The 15,766-nt window shown below is 43.7% G+C and overlaps 1 protein-coding gene across 5 annotated transcripts in view; it reads right to left on the bottom strand.

The window, feature by feature from the left end:
* fgf13a (fibroblast growth factor 13a) overlaps positions 1-15,766 on the bottom strand; it is a 131,951-nt gene that overhangs the window by 3,130 nt on the left and 113,055 nt on the right. For all 5 annotated transcript variants that reach the window (XM_084086078.1, XM_084086076.1, XM_084086079.1 and 2 more), the window contains one exon: positions 2,814-3,012. In XM_084086078.1, the coding sequence (XP_083942204.1) occupies positions 2,814-3,012 (199 nt within the window). The remainder of the gene's footprint in view (positions 1-2,813; positions 3,013-15,766) is intronic.

The raw sequence follows: 15,766 nt of genomic DNA, 5'->3' as shown, positions 1-15,766 counted from the left end.
ATTATGGCAGGAGCGTCTAGAGCTTTAGCTTTGCTGTTTTTGCACACCACAGCCCATTCAGCGGATTCTGCATCAGTCTCTGGTTTCAGGATACTAGTCAACATCCTTTTGCCTAGAATGCCGTTTGATCTCCGGCCCATGGGGAGTGTGTGGCTGAAACAGCGAACCTGACACTGCAGAGGGGCCCCGCTTTGCCCAGCATTTCTGGTTATGCCGGCAATACACAGAGCATCCATATGTACACACGTCAATCAAAGGCAGGACTTCCTCGGGAAATGGCTGAGGATCGATACCAAGCTTGTTAGTGATGGTGTTAAGCAATTATAACTTTGGAGCTGACTGACCCCAGGGGTCAGGGTATCTCAACAAAACTGCTGCTAGCCGTTCTCACTAGCAACCATCCAATAAAACCCACACTTGCACTTTTCCACACCGTGACTGTATTTCTCTGTTTTTCACATGAGGGACACCAGCCTGCAATTACCCTCTCACAGTTAAAGGTGCATGCTTGTGGAGATGCATTCTAGGAAAAGTTCTAAGGGGATTTGCTCCGGCTGCATTTGTATGACACATGCTGAAGTCACTCCTCAGCGCACTTGCCCGCATTCCGCTTCCAGAAAGATGAGAGAAAAGATGGAGGGAGGCGAAGTGAGGATGGTGGTGAGAATTAGAAGCTGTGGGCTGAGACTCATGGACTGGAACCAGTGGGGGAGTGAGGAGCGGTGGTGGTGGTGTTGCCAGCGCAGAGACAGCTCTCTAATTGGTGCCCTGTTAACACCACCGCATGAGAATCTTTATGAGCTTGTCTCCCTTTTTCCTTTCCTTCCTTCATTCGTTCAGTCATTATTTTCTCTCTGTTCCTTTTTGAATTGTGCTTCTTTTTTTCTTTCTGCGGCACTGTATAATGTGAAGTTTGAGTAGGATACAATGGGATGCTAAAAAACTCTTTGGGTAATAACTCCCTCACTGAATTTATTTTTCCTTGCTTATTGCCTGCTTAAAATGTGACATTAGCTGTTTGGTATAAAATACACAAACGGTCGCTGAAAGATGATTGTATTTCTCCCGGACTCTGCCATTCTCCTCTGTCTTTGATCTCTCATTATTATTCTCTCTGTTTCACCTTCCCCTCCCATTTCTCTCTATGGAGAGCCATTCTCTGGCTATTACTCTAAAGGGTGTTTGAGCCCCCCCAGACAGCCTGTTAAATGGAAGTGAAAAGCTATTATGGGGATCTCGAGAGCAGTCGTAGATTCGTAATGAACCACCGACTTTGAGCAGCAAGCACCACCAGCCGGACAACAAGACGCTGTACTTCTCACCAGAGAGTTGGCAAACAGGACATGAGTTTGTAATAGGAAGTACAGCATAATGAATGTGACCCCTGCTTTCACATAATGATGTATGGTGACTATTACATAAAGTGATAAATATAGAAGTTTTTTCAGTCCTGACATTTTTAAGATTTACAGGGATATGCCTATATAATATTGTTTGCTTGACTGTGTTAGTACAGTAAGTGATGTGTTTGTACTTAAACAAGAATGAGGTAAGAAAATAAAAGGAGCCAAACTTGACAGATTCAATTATAGTGAACCGACTCAGCGATCAACCAAATAAATAATCTGCCCGCTGCCTTCATTGTTTGAATGACTAATATGTGTTGCTACTGTATAGCTAGCACTTCCTTTTTACACTCTCTCATGTGTCCTCGCCTTTCATCTCGCTGAAGTGAAAACAGACACCCTCCCTCTCTCTCTTCCATCGTTGCTGACAGGTAAGTCTGCATCTTGTTGGGAGATGAAAGGGCTGTGGCCGTTTCAACACAGAGAACAGACCCAGTACCTCCCACCCTGCTCTCCTACCCTTGTTCTCCTTTCTCCATAACCATGCGTAACCACCAGGGCACAAGACCTGGATGGGTGGGGCTCCGCCTGACGCTCCTGTAAAATAAAATGCCTCGCCGCTCCTATTCAAAGTACAGAACTTTTTAATTTCTGCTGCTTCTGGTCACAGACAACGACGCTCCAGCGGACTGGAAGTGGTAGGGAGGCTGAGAGAGAGCGCAATTCTTCAGTCTTTAGAGACAGAATACCGACAGAGCAGAGCATCGGTAAAGGAAATGGGGATTTAAAGACATTATTATGATGATTCTTTTTTTACCACCATGGAAACTGGAGTTTGAACCCCCCACTGTGCATCTGGTTTGACCGGCCGTTCAATAATGAACACAACTGGGCGTGTACACAGGTGGGAAGCTGGGTGGGGACGACATCTCTGTCGCTGCACTAGCGAATCGTACAGGTTGCCAGGGTGCCTGTTCATGAGGGTTAGGAACTGGGAGGAACAGCGTGTTCCTCCCAATTAAACTCCTCACTGTCAGGTGAAAAGAAGCGGCTGGCGATATGGATCACATGTTTCCGTTGTCTACACCGACGGAACAACCGACAGGTGTCAGCTGTGACAAGGACTACATGGGGGAATTGTGAATTGGCTAAATTGGAAGAGAAATCTAAATAAATATATAAATAAATAAATACATGCAACCAAAGGCGGGAGCCGGACTTGAACTTGGGCCCTTGTAACTCCCAAGAAGCACCTGGTCAATGCACTACCGGCTGAGTCATCAGGCACCCCAGGAATGGGGACATTTTAATCAACACCAAAAGCCAGTCTCTCCTGGAAGCTTTCCCTTTGGAACAAAATGGCCCATCCAGGAATGCTGGGAAAGCAACATTAATGAATAATCAAGAAAAGTTTCTCAATAAGATTATATGAGCACAGAGAACTGCAGCCTAAACAAGGGCTCTTACCTTTCAGAGGTTTGGGGAGGAAATGGGCTGCTGGCTTGTTCTTCTTAACATGATTCCCCTTCATGATTTCTCCCTCTTTATTCAGACCAAGGTACCAGCCCCTGCCCGACTGCTGCTGGCGGTAGATCATGGACGAGTACGTTACGTAGTAGTTCTCAAAGACCGACTCCTTGAATTTGCACTCTGGCGTAAAGTGTTCCTGTTGAAAGAGGGTGAGAAAGAGAGACAGCTGAGTGTGCGGTGGTCGCCGGACACTAATCATTGTGGTCTCGAGAGGATTATTTTCATACTGGTAGCCTACTAACAGAGAGCTGCTGAAATATAACACTTCATTAAGAAGTGCATGTTCGACATGCACTCCAGCATAGCAAGAACCAGGGATCCATTTCAAGGCCCCTGATTGAAGATTTCCATCTCTAGAGGATTCTCTAAATGCATGCATCCCATTTAGCATAGTGAATAATGCAGTGCTTTACAGCATAGATAACAGTAATATGACAGATACATTGGATCATTAATTAAACATACTGCATGATGAAGAGAGGATTCTCATTTTACTCCTCGTCTTTAATTATGTATTGACTGATTCATAATCTTTGTCAGAGGTCGGTGCCCTCTATTTCGGCTTCTGCTCAACAGGATCATTGTAATCATTTGACTTGTCATCATGCTATATAGAAGTACTGGCCTCTTTTAGCACTATAAATTATAAAATCCAAGCACTTTCATTGGATGGCTTTAACAAACTGAAATGCAATGAACATTTTTGCACATCTCTATGGCATAATATGTAGTCTTATCTGCAAATTCCTACAATCATTTGAATATAATATGCCCCATATACCATAAATGTATATCATATTTGGTCAAAGGAAGAGGTTCCCTTTAAAAAGGAACTGGTGGTGAGAAAGTCGACAGCGGTATTTCTTTCCATTTTAGCATTTAAAGAAACAAAACAGTAACAAAACTAGAAAAAGTGTTCCTCGGAGCACAAGTCTCCGCCAGGTCAGGTAGGTTATGGCCTCCTGGTGGCGCTATAATAGGCCAATGTGAAAAGGGTGCCATTTCTTCTTAGGCCTTTCACAGCAATCGGACACTGCATTCTTGATTTGAGGCATTTTGTTCAAAAAATGTGGTTTGCTAAATTAGACCTGCTGGTGGCGCTATAACAGGCCAATGTGAAAAGAGTGCCATTTCTTCCTGGGCCAAGTGCGAATCTACATGGAAAATGTAATTTAATTTAGTTCAAAACGAACCAATCCGGCAAACTTTGGAAGCCAATCTTAGCCAATCAGGATGGAATATGGAAAATCGGACAGATCCGTGTTGATCACATGACTATAGTGATACCCCATGGCTCAATTTGGGATGTCAGAGACTCTTTAGAGATGTCCGCCTACCGCCCATACTGCACTTTACCCCACTCTCTCCATGCCTACAACTGGGTTAGGGTTACTGGGTGCACAGTACAGTATATAGGAGTTTGCAATTAATGCTCCACCCCAGCTATGGTTTATTTCCCCGGAGGTAAAAGTCAACTCACTGTGTGTGTGTGTGTGTGTGTGTGTGTGTGTGTGTGTGTGTGTGTGTGTGTGTGTGTGTGTGTGTGTGTGTGTGTGTGTGTGTGTGTGTGTGTGTGTGTGTGTGCAGTACTGCAAGTGTGTGCACTGCTTGCGGGTGTACATGTACAGTATGTGCTTGCATGCATGCTTGTCTGAGAGTATGTGCGAATATGAGTGAGAGAGAGAGAGAAAAAGAGAGAGCGTGCGTGCGCTACACAAAGGTTTGTTGCCTTGATGGTGAATCCACAGAATGCAATCAGCTAAGAGAGGGGAGAGTTGCCCCCTGAGACAGGAGAGACTGTAGATCGGGGAGGAGGCATTATCTGACTGCAACTCAGCAGTACAGTGTGTCGTCCATGCTCTTCTTTCTTCCTATTGCTTCCCAATTGGTTCTAGACTTTTCTTTCATAGGAAACGGTGTGCACTGGGTATGTACTGTACAGTACAGTGTGAAAGGAAAACATACAGTACAGTATATGCAAGACGTATGCATACTCTATCATGAGCACATAGTCGTACCTGGATACATTAGCATCCTCATGTACTAGACACACACACACACACACACACACACACACACACACACACACACACACACACACACACACACACACACACACACACACACACACACACACACAGCACTAGAAAATAGGGATAGAGGTGAAAATCTCTCAGATAAAATATATCCATTTCACAAGAATTGTTTTTTTAACATATATGTAATTCACAAATTTGATAGGAGAAACTGGTCTACTTGAAAATAGCATTGGAATACAGACAATTAAAGTAATTCAACAACTTCAAATTCTTTTGCCAAATTTTACAAAATAATATTTTGGCCAAGATCAATTATAGTCGATTCTCACATTCCAGATTGATGCAACTGAACTGCCACCTTCAGACTGATGCAACACAAGGCATCAATGTGTTTTACACCCCTACCATAGGATGACGAATATGAAGAGAACTGCAGAGTTAGCGTGGATGGATGCATCCACTGAAAGCAGGTCACGCTAGAACCGGTTGTACTGTATGTGGGCTAAACACATCACAGCCGGGCGGGTGTCAGTGTCAAGACAGACCATATGGTCCTTTGGGACAAAGAAGATCCACTACGAGCTCTTGCCAAACACTGTGACACCGTGAGACAGGCAGTCATTAATAACAACCTCACACCGGTCTTCATAACTGCTCAACGGTGTCGCCTCTCAATGCAGGGGCAAGAGAGATTTTTCCTCTTGTGATTATGAAGTTCGGCCTGGAGCTGATTTAGAATTGTCATACGAAATGTAATCGTGAGGATCTCTGGATCCACATCGAACAGATTCGATGTGGCCAGCCTGTAACGTATGACTCCAAATGTGGAGTTTCTGCCTGATCCGAGCCCCTGTTGTTGCTTCTAAAAGTATAAAAACTATGTGGGGGGGAAAACTGGTGGAGGTACTTATTTGGCCTACTGGCAGTGTGCATTTGGCGCTGATGGGTCTAGCAAACTGCAAACCTCCGGGCACACTTATCATGGACTTGTTCTTCTCTTAGCCATTCAATGAGCTCAGACTAGACTCAAGGCCTGAGCCCTGCCTGGCTGTTAAGCCCTCACATCATAGACTCATAGCTCTCTCCACTCATCTATCACCCTCTCTTCTCCATGTTCTATCTTACACAGACAACAGCAGTCAGGAGAGTGGCAACGGAAATGGAGCTGATGTCAAAAGGAGCTTGTGATATGTCACCTCTAAGGGGACACATCATGTCGGCTCTGTCCTGGCTCTTAGCTACAGTAAGCTGGAGCCTCATGGGTGTCGGAGATCAGCACTAAACACTAAGAGTACCAAGGATGATAGATAACTGGCTGGAAATCAGTGACGGCTCGTCCATCATGTGCGATGGGGTGACGCCCCCCCAATGGGAGAAAGAAAGAGAAAATGTTTATTCTACCATTATGGTGTTACACCAAAAGTGGTCAAGAGTCCTGTGTAACCGTAGGCCTGTCCCTTTGGGGGCAAGCAGCTTTAAAACTTGGTTGACGATATCAAAGTTTCGCTCCCCAGGATTATAAAAAACGCCATACGACTTAAAATGTTCTGTTAATGATAGTGTTTATGTTGGGTGGAAACCTTGAATAGTACGTCCAAAACAGTTACTTTTCAGGATTGGCTATTTTTATGTGACACTGTCACAGGGCTATGTATAAAAAAGGGCATTCATTTATGAAACAAAACCCAAAAAAAAGATGAAAAATGAAGATGCAAGGTTTCTGCCCAACGGCGACATCTTAAGTCTATAATGGATTACCTGGCAATAGCCAGCTCTGAGCTGATGCCATGAAAAGCGATGTGTATTAGAGGCCATGTCTGCACTTGGTTACTTCTTTGATCTCAGACTCAACCCTAGACATGCCTAGGGAGATCTAGACTTCCTGTGTGCGTGCGTGCGTGCGTGCATACGTGCGTGTCGGCCCATGTCCATCTCTTTGTAAGGATCTGCCCTGGCCCTCAGCTGGCTATGTAGAGCCTACTGCATCTCTTCATGTCCACATCACTGGCCTGACATGATGTCTATACTACTGTATGCTATGTGACTGTGCTTTAGTGTCTGGAAATGCTTGCTATTTGTTTTGTCTTCATGTCTTTAATATCAAGTCTATTGACATTACCTTAAACGTCATCATTGTCATGTGTGCATCATACTGCACGTGAGCCCATAAGCAGTTGGGCATATCCAACCAATGTTCACTTTGAATTCAAATGTACCCATTATGTGACGGAAGCAGTAGGATGATAGTTTTGAGGACACTTAGATTTACATTGACAGTAGAGGGATCACAAAAATGTTGACCCATAATCCTGGATTAGATTAATCAATTACGGTAAAAGATTTTGGACAACCGCTGATCTACCCAACTTCCCATGTGGCGCATCACACTCTCAGGTCCTCTGCAATACGCACGTCGAGTTTGAAGTTGTTCGGTTGGATGATTCTCGAGATACGCATGCGAGGGGTGGGGGGTTTGGTTGTGCGCTCACACACACGCAGAGATTTTGTGAATTTATAGAAGGATTACCAGTCGATATTTACGGCCAACTTCCACAACTGCTCCACTACCATGGAGTGGCTAATGCAGGGGGTTTGAAGGTCAGCTTAATTAGAATCAATTGAACACCGGCCACAAATCTGCTTGCAGTACTCGGCGAGGGATTGGATTAAAGGCAGAGTTTTATCTTGTGAGAGGTAATTAACTGCCATTATGATTATAACATTCATGAAAACAATGCAGGCAAAGCATTAAGCCCTGTTGAGCCAGAGAGATTGACTCAGATCTGTACAGAGCTGCCTCCCCGGGCAGGCACTAAAGTCTGTTGTATCGTCGACTGATACGCTACATAGTATTGTCATGCCATGTTGAGTTACATTGTCATGAATCATGATCATCTCTCTATGCAAAACTTGCCAGGTTGAAATATCTCTTCCTAATCACATGACATTCCACTTTTTTCATGCCAGTCTCCAGCTATAACTTTAAAAAGACCTGGAGTAAATCCTGTAGATAAGTGGGAGCATATAGAGGTGTCCATAGTCGGATCTTCCTCCTAACATGCCTTTCTTTATTCCTCCAATGTCTAGCCACCCATTAACCTTCTACTAACACCAGGCTAGGGCATTTGTCTAGACTGCAAAGGAGACAAGGCAGTTAGCTTTGGTCAAAATGTTAAAGCAATACATTAGAAACTTCCTATCCTCCTTGCATACTTGATCATCAAGTAATAGGTTTGTCTTTTTCTTTCTCTCTTGAATCCATACTGTACCTCGCTCGCTCAATCACTTTTCCAATCTTATTTCTTCCACCACTATCCTTCTTCGAAGACCTGCCTCTCTTTTCTGTAGGTTTTCCTTTCTGTCTTATCAGTCTGATTGGCAGCAGCCCGGGCGGCACTCATTTCAGGACTCAGTTATGCGCTTGCAGCAGTTGGTGGCTAAATAATGGGCACAACGGGGCCCAGCTGTCAGCCAGGGGCTCTGCACTACCTTCAATAATGAGCTTATGTGGATTTGGCCAGCTACAGTTGCTGGGGATAGTGACCGGGAGTCTACGGACAGGCAGACGCACACAGATAGATGCAGACACACTTGGTGCCAAGATGGAGGTTGCGGCTGCTTGCCAGCTCCATTGTAACGCAGAGGGACACAAGGAGTGACTAAAATGAGGGGGCTAAAATGGCTGGGGAGACCCGCCCAGTTCTATTATAACAGGACGGTGATAGACAGACCATATCCACTTGACTGGGCTCCAGCAATCTCTCTCCTTCAGTCAATAGCTGCAGCTACTCACTGAAACCAATCTCCCAATGGTGTGGGGAGGGGAATGAAACGCACATCACTTTAATCATGATTCCAGTGGCAGGCAGAGCGTGGTGGCGGTGGTGGGTCGGGGGGGGGGGTCATTTTAGATTAGAAGGAGGAAGAAAAATAAATAAATAGCTAAAGCTATCTGCTTAGAAATGATCTCCGCCATCATGTCACCTCATTCCCCCATGTCTGCCTTTCTGCGGTGTAGTGGTTCGGCTAAATGGACTTTAAATGATCCCATTACGCTACATGGGCTTTTTCCTCAGAAATAAAGACGGCAAGTATGATGAGTCCCTTTTCCCAAAATGGTGCACAGCTGGGAGCCGTCGCTTTGCATTATGTCCATGGACATGTTATGTTTTGTTGGGTCGTTTTTCTTTATTTTCTATTTGCCTATAAAGCGGCCATTAATACACAGCGTAGCCTTAGTGTAAATATGCCGCGAGGTGCGGTACAATAATACGTCCGTCCCCTTCTCATAGAGCCAATTAGGCTTAGAGAGAGAGAAATTAGATTTAAGGCTCTGGTGTTTGTCTTGTGCTGAACTGCATGAACCCTGGAGTCTGCATTTTGGGCACATTTTCTAAATGTTTCAAAAATGTTCCAAGAATTCAGAATATTTTAAATAACAAAAACATTTTGGCTATTTGTCGTAGTATAAACCCACTAAAATATGAGTACAAACACATGCATAATATCGTTGCTGCCGGGCAGAATCTCAATATTTCTAACCTTTTGTGTTTTTTCATAAATTAACGCCCTACTTGATCATACTACAGCGTCACAGAAAAGCATCAAAAACAGCAGATCCACAAGCTTGAACCGCGGCGCGAAGTGACGCGTTCTGAGCTCGTCGATCTGCTACTTTTGATATTTTTGAATCCTGAAAAGAATCCTGAAAAGTAACCGTTTTTGGACATATGAGGTTTCCACCTCGACAGAGACAACATGCACCCTGCTTGTATGTATGCCAGTCGGTCCTATCAGGGCTTGTGTACCGCAGTCACGTTGCTGGGAGATCTGTGACGCATTTCTCCTGCTTTTGTGGCACGGGGAAATCCCGCAGTACCACTCCTCCTCCCTCCCTCCCTCCTTATCCCAGCATCCCTCCCCCCTTAACCCATTCATTCCGGGAATGCATCTGTGTCATTTAAAAATTTCTGTGGCTATTCAAAAATAGCAGATATACAAGCTTATGAGCTTGTAGATCTGCTATTTTTGAAAAATGATTGTAAGTTTTTTGCAGATCTTTGAATAAGTATTTTTTTAAGCGAACATTTGTAACTCAAATCTTTGCTTCTGGGGGTCCCTGGAACAAAGGATGAGGGTAAGAATGTTTTCTAAATCCTAACAGTACTGTATGTTACTATATCAGTGTTGCAAACTTGTCCATATCAAAATTATATGTATTTGGCCGTGGACGCCTCATCTCAAAATATGTTGTTCCAGGGACCCCCAGAAGCACAAAATGTTCGCTTTAAAACATATATATTCAAAGATTTGCAGAATTTTCCCACATTTTTTCAAAACATTGCAGATCTACAAGCTCATAGCGGGGGACTTGCCCCGCTATGAGCTTTGGCTATTGGCTATTTTTGAATATCCAAAGAAATTACACCATCTGTGTCGTTCCCGGTCTTAATAGATTAAAGGGTATCTCCTGGCTGTGTGGGATCATGTACTGTACACAGTAAAAGCATCAGTGTTCATTTAACTCTGAGAGTTTCAAATGGATACTCTGATTTTACTGTGTAGTACTGTATGTGTGTGTCTCTGTGTATGACTGTGTGAGTAACAAGCAGGGAAAAAAGTGTAGGCCTCTGTGTGGGGGATCATAGTGCAGTAAAATGCTCAGTGTTAATTGAAGCTTTAACATCAGTTTTTACTCTCACACTGGGGGTTCGTTATTTTTCCCATGCGATTAATTCGCCCGAAAATAACAGTTGTTTGTGTCACGAATACACCCACACGGAACACGAAAGGAACAGTAGATATTTCACCAAGAATAAAGGCATCAACCTCTATGAATGAGACATCAACTGTATGAATAGTTTAAAAGCGTTATACCCGTCGGCAACTTTCATATTATTTATTTGTCACATCCCTGACTTTATACTGTATCAGTTCAGGTGAATGTGGTGCTTTTGTGTGTTTAAAATGAATATGCGTTTTTTGCGTGTGTGTGTATATATATGCACACACACACATATACACAGACACGTACAGTATATATAATTTCCACCCCTGCTGATTTTTTCTAATACTATTTCAGTTCTGTCCTGGCTGTTGAGCGAGAGACTGACCGATGCCATTCCAATGTGGTGTACCCTTGACAACCCTTGTCACACACATGCAAACTTGCCTGTAGATTTGCAGAAAAACACATTCAATACAGTTTGGCGTGTCCTGTCCTCTCCCCATGTGTGCACATCTCTTTACGCTCGGCTTTCTATATCAAGTGCTTTGTCTGGCGTGGTATTTTTACAGCTGAAGGGGGAATCCCGACTCAGGTTCTAGCCTTTAGCGCTTAATGATCTAGTAGCTGCATGTGTGGGGAGGGGACCTTCAACAAGCTGACGCAAGCAATGCAGCAAGAGGTTCCCTTGTACATTTATTACATCACCATACCACACACACACACACACACACACATACTTCTAATGCACAATCACACTGGTGATGCGTGACTGTAAGAATGAATAATCAAGTGATGTAACAATGTCAAGGAAATGCAATCAATTACCATTTACTCCGAAACAGCCGCATGCTGGCTTCAGGGGAGTAATTACTTTATGTTTCCCTATAATGTTTCCCCCAGCCGATCAACTAAGGGCAGGAATGCTTGTATAATGGATCTGATCTAGCCTGTTAAAGGTATTGGCCAGATGCTTCTTGAGGCGAGCCAAATCAATGCCGCACAATCCCGTGTCACCCAGGAAAACATATCCGGACTAAAATGTTACCAATTAAGCCAAATGAATCGGGCCGAGCACAGTGCTGGTTTTGCTGCAGCCATGTTCGATGGTGTTGAAAGTCACAGAAGCTTACGCCAAGGCTGGGCCCTAGAGACAAATCCAGATAAATACTTGCCTTTCAACATCCTGGTCGGTTCATCAAAGTGGAAGTGGATTAGCAGGCATCTTTCTCTCTAGCTAAAGATAAATCGTGCTCTTACAATATTAATTTGTGTTGGCATAGATTGAAGTGCTTGAATGCTAGGGACAAAGACCCTTGCAAATACTAAAGACAAACACAGTCACGCGCAAGAGAGCACACATGGGAGCAAGCAACACGTACACGAGCAACACGTTCATGCATGAATAGCACACACACAGGGAAACACACACACACACACACACACACACACACACACACACACACGCACACACAGGCTTGTTAATGACACAGCTCATTGGAGAGAGGCCCTACAGCACTGTTATTTACCAAAGGCATTGTGCTTAGTAAACCCTTGAAAAGGCATGGATGTGAGCCAACCACACACATCAAACAGGAGCTTACCAAAGTCCAAACACAGTACAGTACAAAGTTAGACACACGCACTCTTCTCTCTGCCTCCGATTCTCTCTTTATCACACACACACACACGCTAATGAGCTCTTTAGTCTTTAACGTCATTATGATAGTGTCGCGCAGAGAAAACATGATCTACAAGCTCATAATGACATTCCCAAAATAGGGACTCCAGGGTTAATGTGGTTAATAACGCTAAGAATTATTTCATACACATCTTTCATTATAGCAACAAACTTTTGTCCCGTTTGTGCTACAATGTGCAGAAGCATCGAGGTATCCTTGCATTGAAAGGCAAACCCTCAACCGCTCGCTTGCACGTGTGCGCATGCGTACACACATGCAGTGCGGACTGGACGAGAGTCGAGACTGGGGCTACAGTGACTCACTCACTTTAATCCCAATGACCCACCCGAAAGTTAATGATTTCACTTCAAAAGGCACCTCCAGAAGCGTGTGGGGACCACAAAATCTAAAAATACTCCCTAAAAGACATATGGAAACCAATTCCAAATGCATCTTTTTTTCTCCCACTGGTGTACATGAAATGTGAGAGAAATGTGAAAACAACTCCTTTGAGAAAGTAAAAAAAACAAGGACTGAAGTTTCTTTTTTACAACTGACAACTGCATTTTGTAGTCTATTCTACACACACACCCTCCCACCTCCCCGCTACTGTTCAGTTACAGCTGAAAAGACATTTCACACTTTTCAAGCGACTTCAAGTGTTTGAAACCGGGTGGAAAAGCCGTTGTAAGTAGAGAGGGGGAGAGAGGGAGAGAAGGAGAGACGGGCAGATACAGAGAGGAGTGAGAGGCTAGAGGAGAATACATTTTTAATTGATTCTCCTTCTCCTACACATGGTGACAATGTTGGATGAATACATTTTCACTGTTGCATTCTGCCTCTCCCACACATGCACTCCTCATTTTCCCTCTCTCTCTCTCTCTCTCTCTCTAATGTACAAATAGCAGTTAACAATTAGATCACATCAGATTATATTAGATAACACAGGATTATTATGTGGGACATATATCATTTAAACTGCAGCGACTGGAATAAATGAGTGAAAATCTAAACATTGTATGGTAATGTACACGATAGGGTCAGCACCGCGCGCGCTCGTGCACACACACACACACACACACACACACACACACACACACACACACACAATGGGAGATAGCCTGATCACAGAGCCAGCACTCCCTTGCTAGAATGCGTCATCTATTGCATCTCCACCATTGATTGGGAATCTCCCTGCATTGCTGCCCTGCAATTGGCTGCTGGCTACTGCGTTTGGCTTCAAAGGGAGCACTTTACCATAGCAGCACTCGCCAGCAAGTCAGCAGCTATTAGGCAGCCAGCTACACACTCAAATCAATTCAATTCACCCTCTAATTTAGCTGGAATGGAAAGTGCTAACCTTGTCACTTCCCCCTGTCGCCCCTAAAAACCAACTTCCAATTCACTTGACTGTGCTACAGTGCAAAATGCATCTTCCTCAAGAGCTTGTATTTTTTCAATAGCTTTTTGGTGGAAGTCAATTCAAACAGTAATCTTTGATTTTTAATCGCTGTATTTGAAACTTCAGAATATATTTTATAACCACTTAAACCTTATACATCATTGAACGGGGTCTCCCAGGGGTCTATACTTGGTCTCCTCTATTCCCCACTACACCAAATGTCCAAAAATAGCCGTTCTACAAGCTCACAATGTGTTGTGACGTATTGTGAGCTTGTAGATCTGCTATTTTCGGCTATTTTGACATGCCCAGAATAGGGACACTAGGGTTCATGTAATTAATTATATATATAATGTAGCTTAGCATCATTGAAAATAAACTAACCCCCAAAAAAGAAAGGGTTGAGGGGGTTCAAGGCTTCATAAACTATAACCATCCATTCTTATCGCTAGCGAGAATGTAAATTTAACATTTCAGTGAGATAAAAAAAACAACAACAACATACCAGTAAAGGTATAGGATAGTCATTCACACATTGGTCTCCTTTATGGAGAAGTTCCTTTTGGCGTCTGTTCCCACATTAGATGACTGTAACCAGGGCAGGAATTTCATCTTGGATTGGCCTTATGTCCCACAAAAACATGATATTGCTTGTGGCCACAGTGGCCTTGATGCCCAACCCGCACAATTTCAAGCCTGACATGAACCAGTGGAAAATCTAGTTATTAGTTTATGACAATAATTTACTCAAATCTACTGCAGTACCGGGCCAATCAGAAGACTTAATCGAACTCATCCTGATGTGCCAATGCAGTAAATCTGTGACCGAGTGAACTTCTGGGAAGAAAAGATTGAATGAGCTGTGGTAAGAAATCAGCAAACTAATAAGAGACAAGACACTCAACATAATGTTAGGCATTGCTTGTAAATAGATACATTAACTGACCCAGTGGCCTAAGAATTGTTCTATGCATTTGAGCCTATTTTCACCAAAAACACCTGCTACACCTTATTAGAATAATCTTAGTGTTCTCTGTCTCTACCTCATAGGTAGCGGGGTAGTTCTCATTTATGAAGAGAATGCAGGGATACTGGTGCTAAGCCTGCATACGTCCGCCACTGAATCCTCCTCCTCATCAAGTCACAGGGTTGTGTTCCTGCAGATTATAAAATCCAGGAACCAGTGGCACTGGCAAAATGGTGGGCAGCTGGCATCACCAAAAATAGGCCAAATCTTCATCTACACTATATTGTCCTAGGAACCCCAAAACAGACTCCCCATCCCCATCTTCAAACGAGTCCAGTGACTCTGATTAGTCCAGGGCTGAGTGTGTATGAACTTTTGATTGATTTGTATAAATATTGAGAGCCAACCGTCAGTGTGCATATCACTGTCACCCACAAATGGTGCGTAGCTTGTCTGTGTAAAACCAGCAAATGCCAGCTCATGAAAGTAGCATTGTAGTTGATACTGTAGATAGTAAAATGGCTTAAATTAGCATTTGTTTTAGTCTATACTGGCCTGGGTGGGGTGGATCAGATGGGTGGGGTTCACCCTGTGAGATAATGTGATCTGAGGTGCCAGAAAGTTTAGTAAAACAAACTGTTTTTGACCCTCTACTTTTCTGCAATTAACATCTTACCCACGGTGCTATTTCAATTGATTCTGACTCGTTGAAAAAAGCATTACGGTATTTGCAAATAAGTGTTTGTTCAATGCATGTTCTCTGTTGAGGGTGAGGTGCAGTTCTTTAATAAGCTCCTTGCGGTACAGTCCACTTTGTGCTGTGGGGCCCTAGCCAGCAGGATCCATTGTTATGAAATTAAACCTGCAGCTTGCAGTGTCTGCTTGATTAGCAACAGTGGAGCACATATCGTTAAAATCACTGAGTGGGATCATTGGACTATAGGGGTGCCATATTAAATGTGTGTGAGTGTGAGTGTGAGTGTGTGTGTGTGTGTGTGTGTGTGTGTGTGTGTGTGTGTGTGTGTGTGTGTGTGTGTGTGTGTGTGTGTGTGTGTGTGTGTGTGTGTGTGCGTGT

Source organism: Gymnoscopelus microlampas (assembly GCF_963454915.1).
Source record: "Gymnoscopelus microlampas genome assembly, chromosome: 18".
In the NCBI taxonomy this organism is placed as follows: Eukaryota; Metazoa; Chordata; class Actinopteri; order Myctophiformes; family Myctophidae; genus Gymnoscopelus; species Gymnoscopelus microlampas.
The sequence above is the reverse complement of the archived record's forward strand: the minus strand, read 5'-3'. Positions and strand labels throughout refer to the sequence as shown.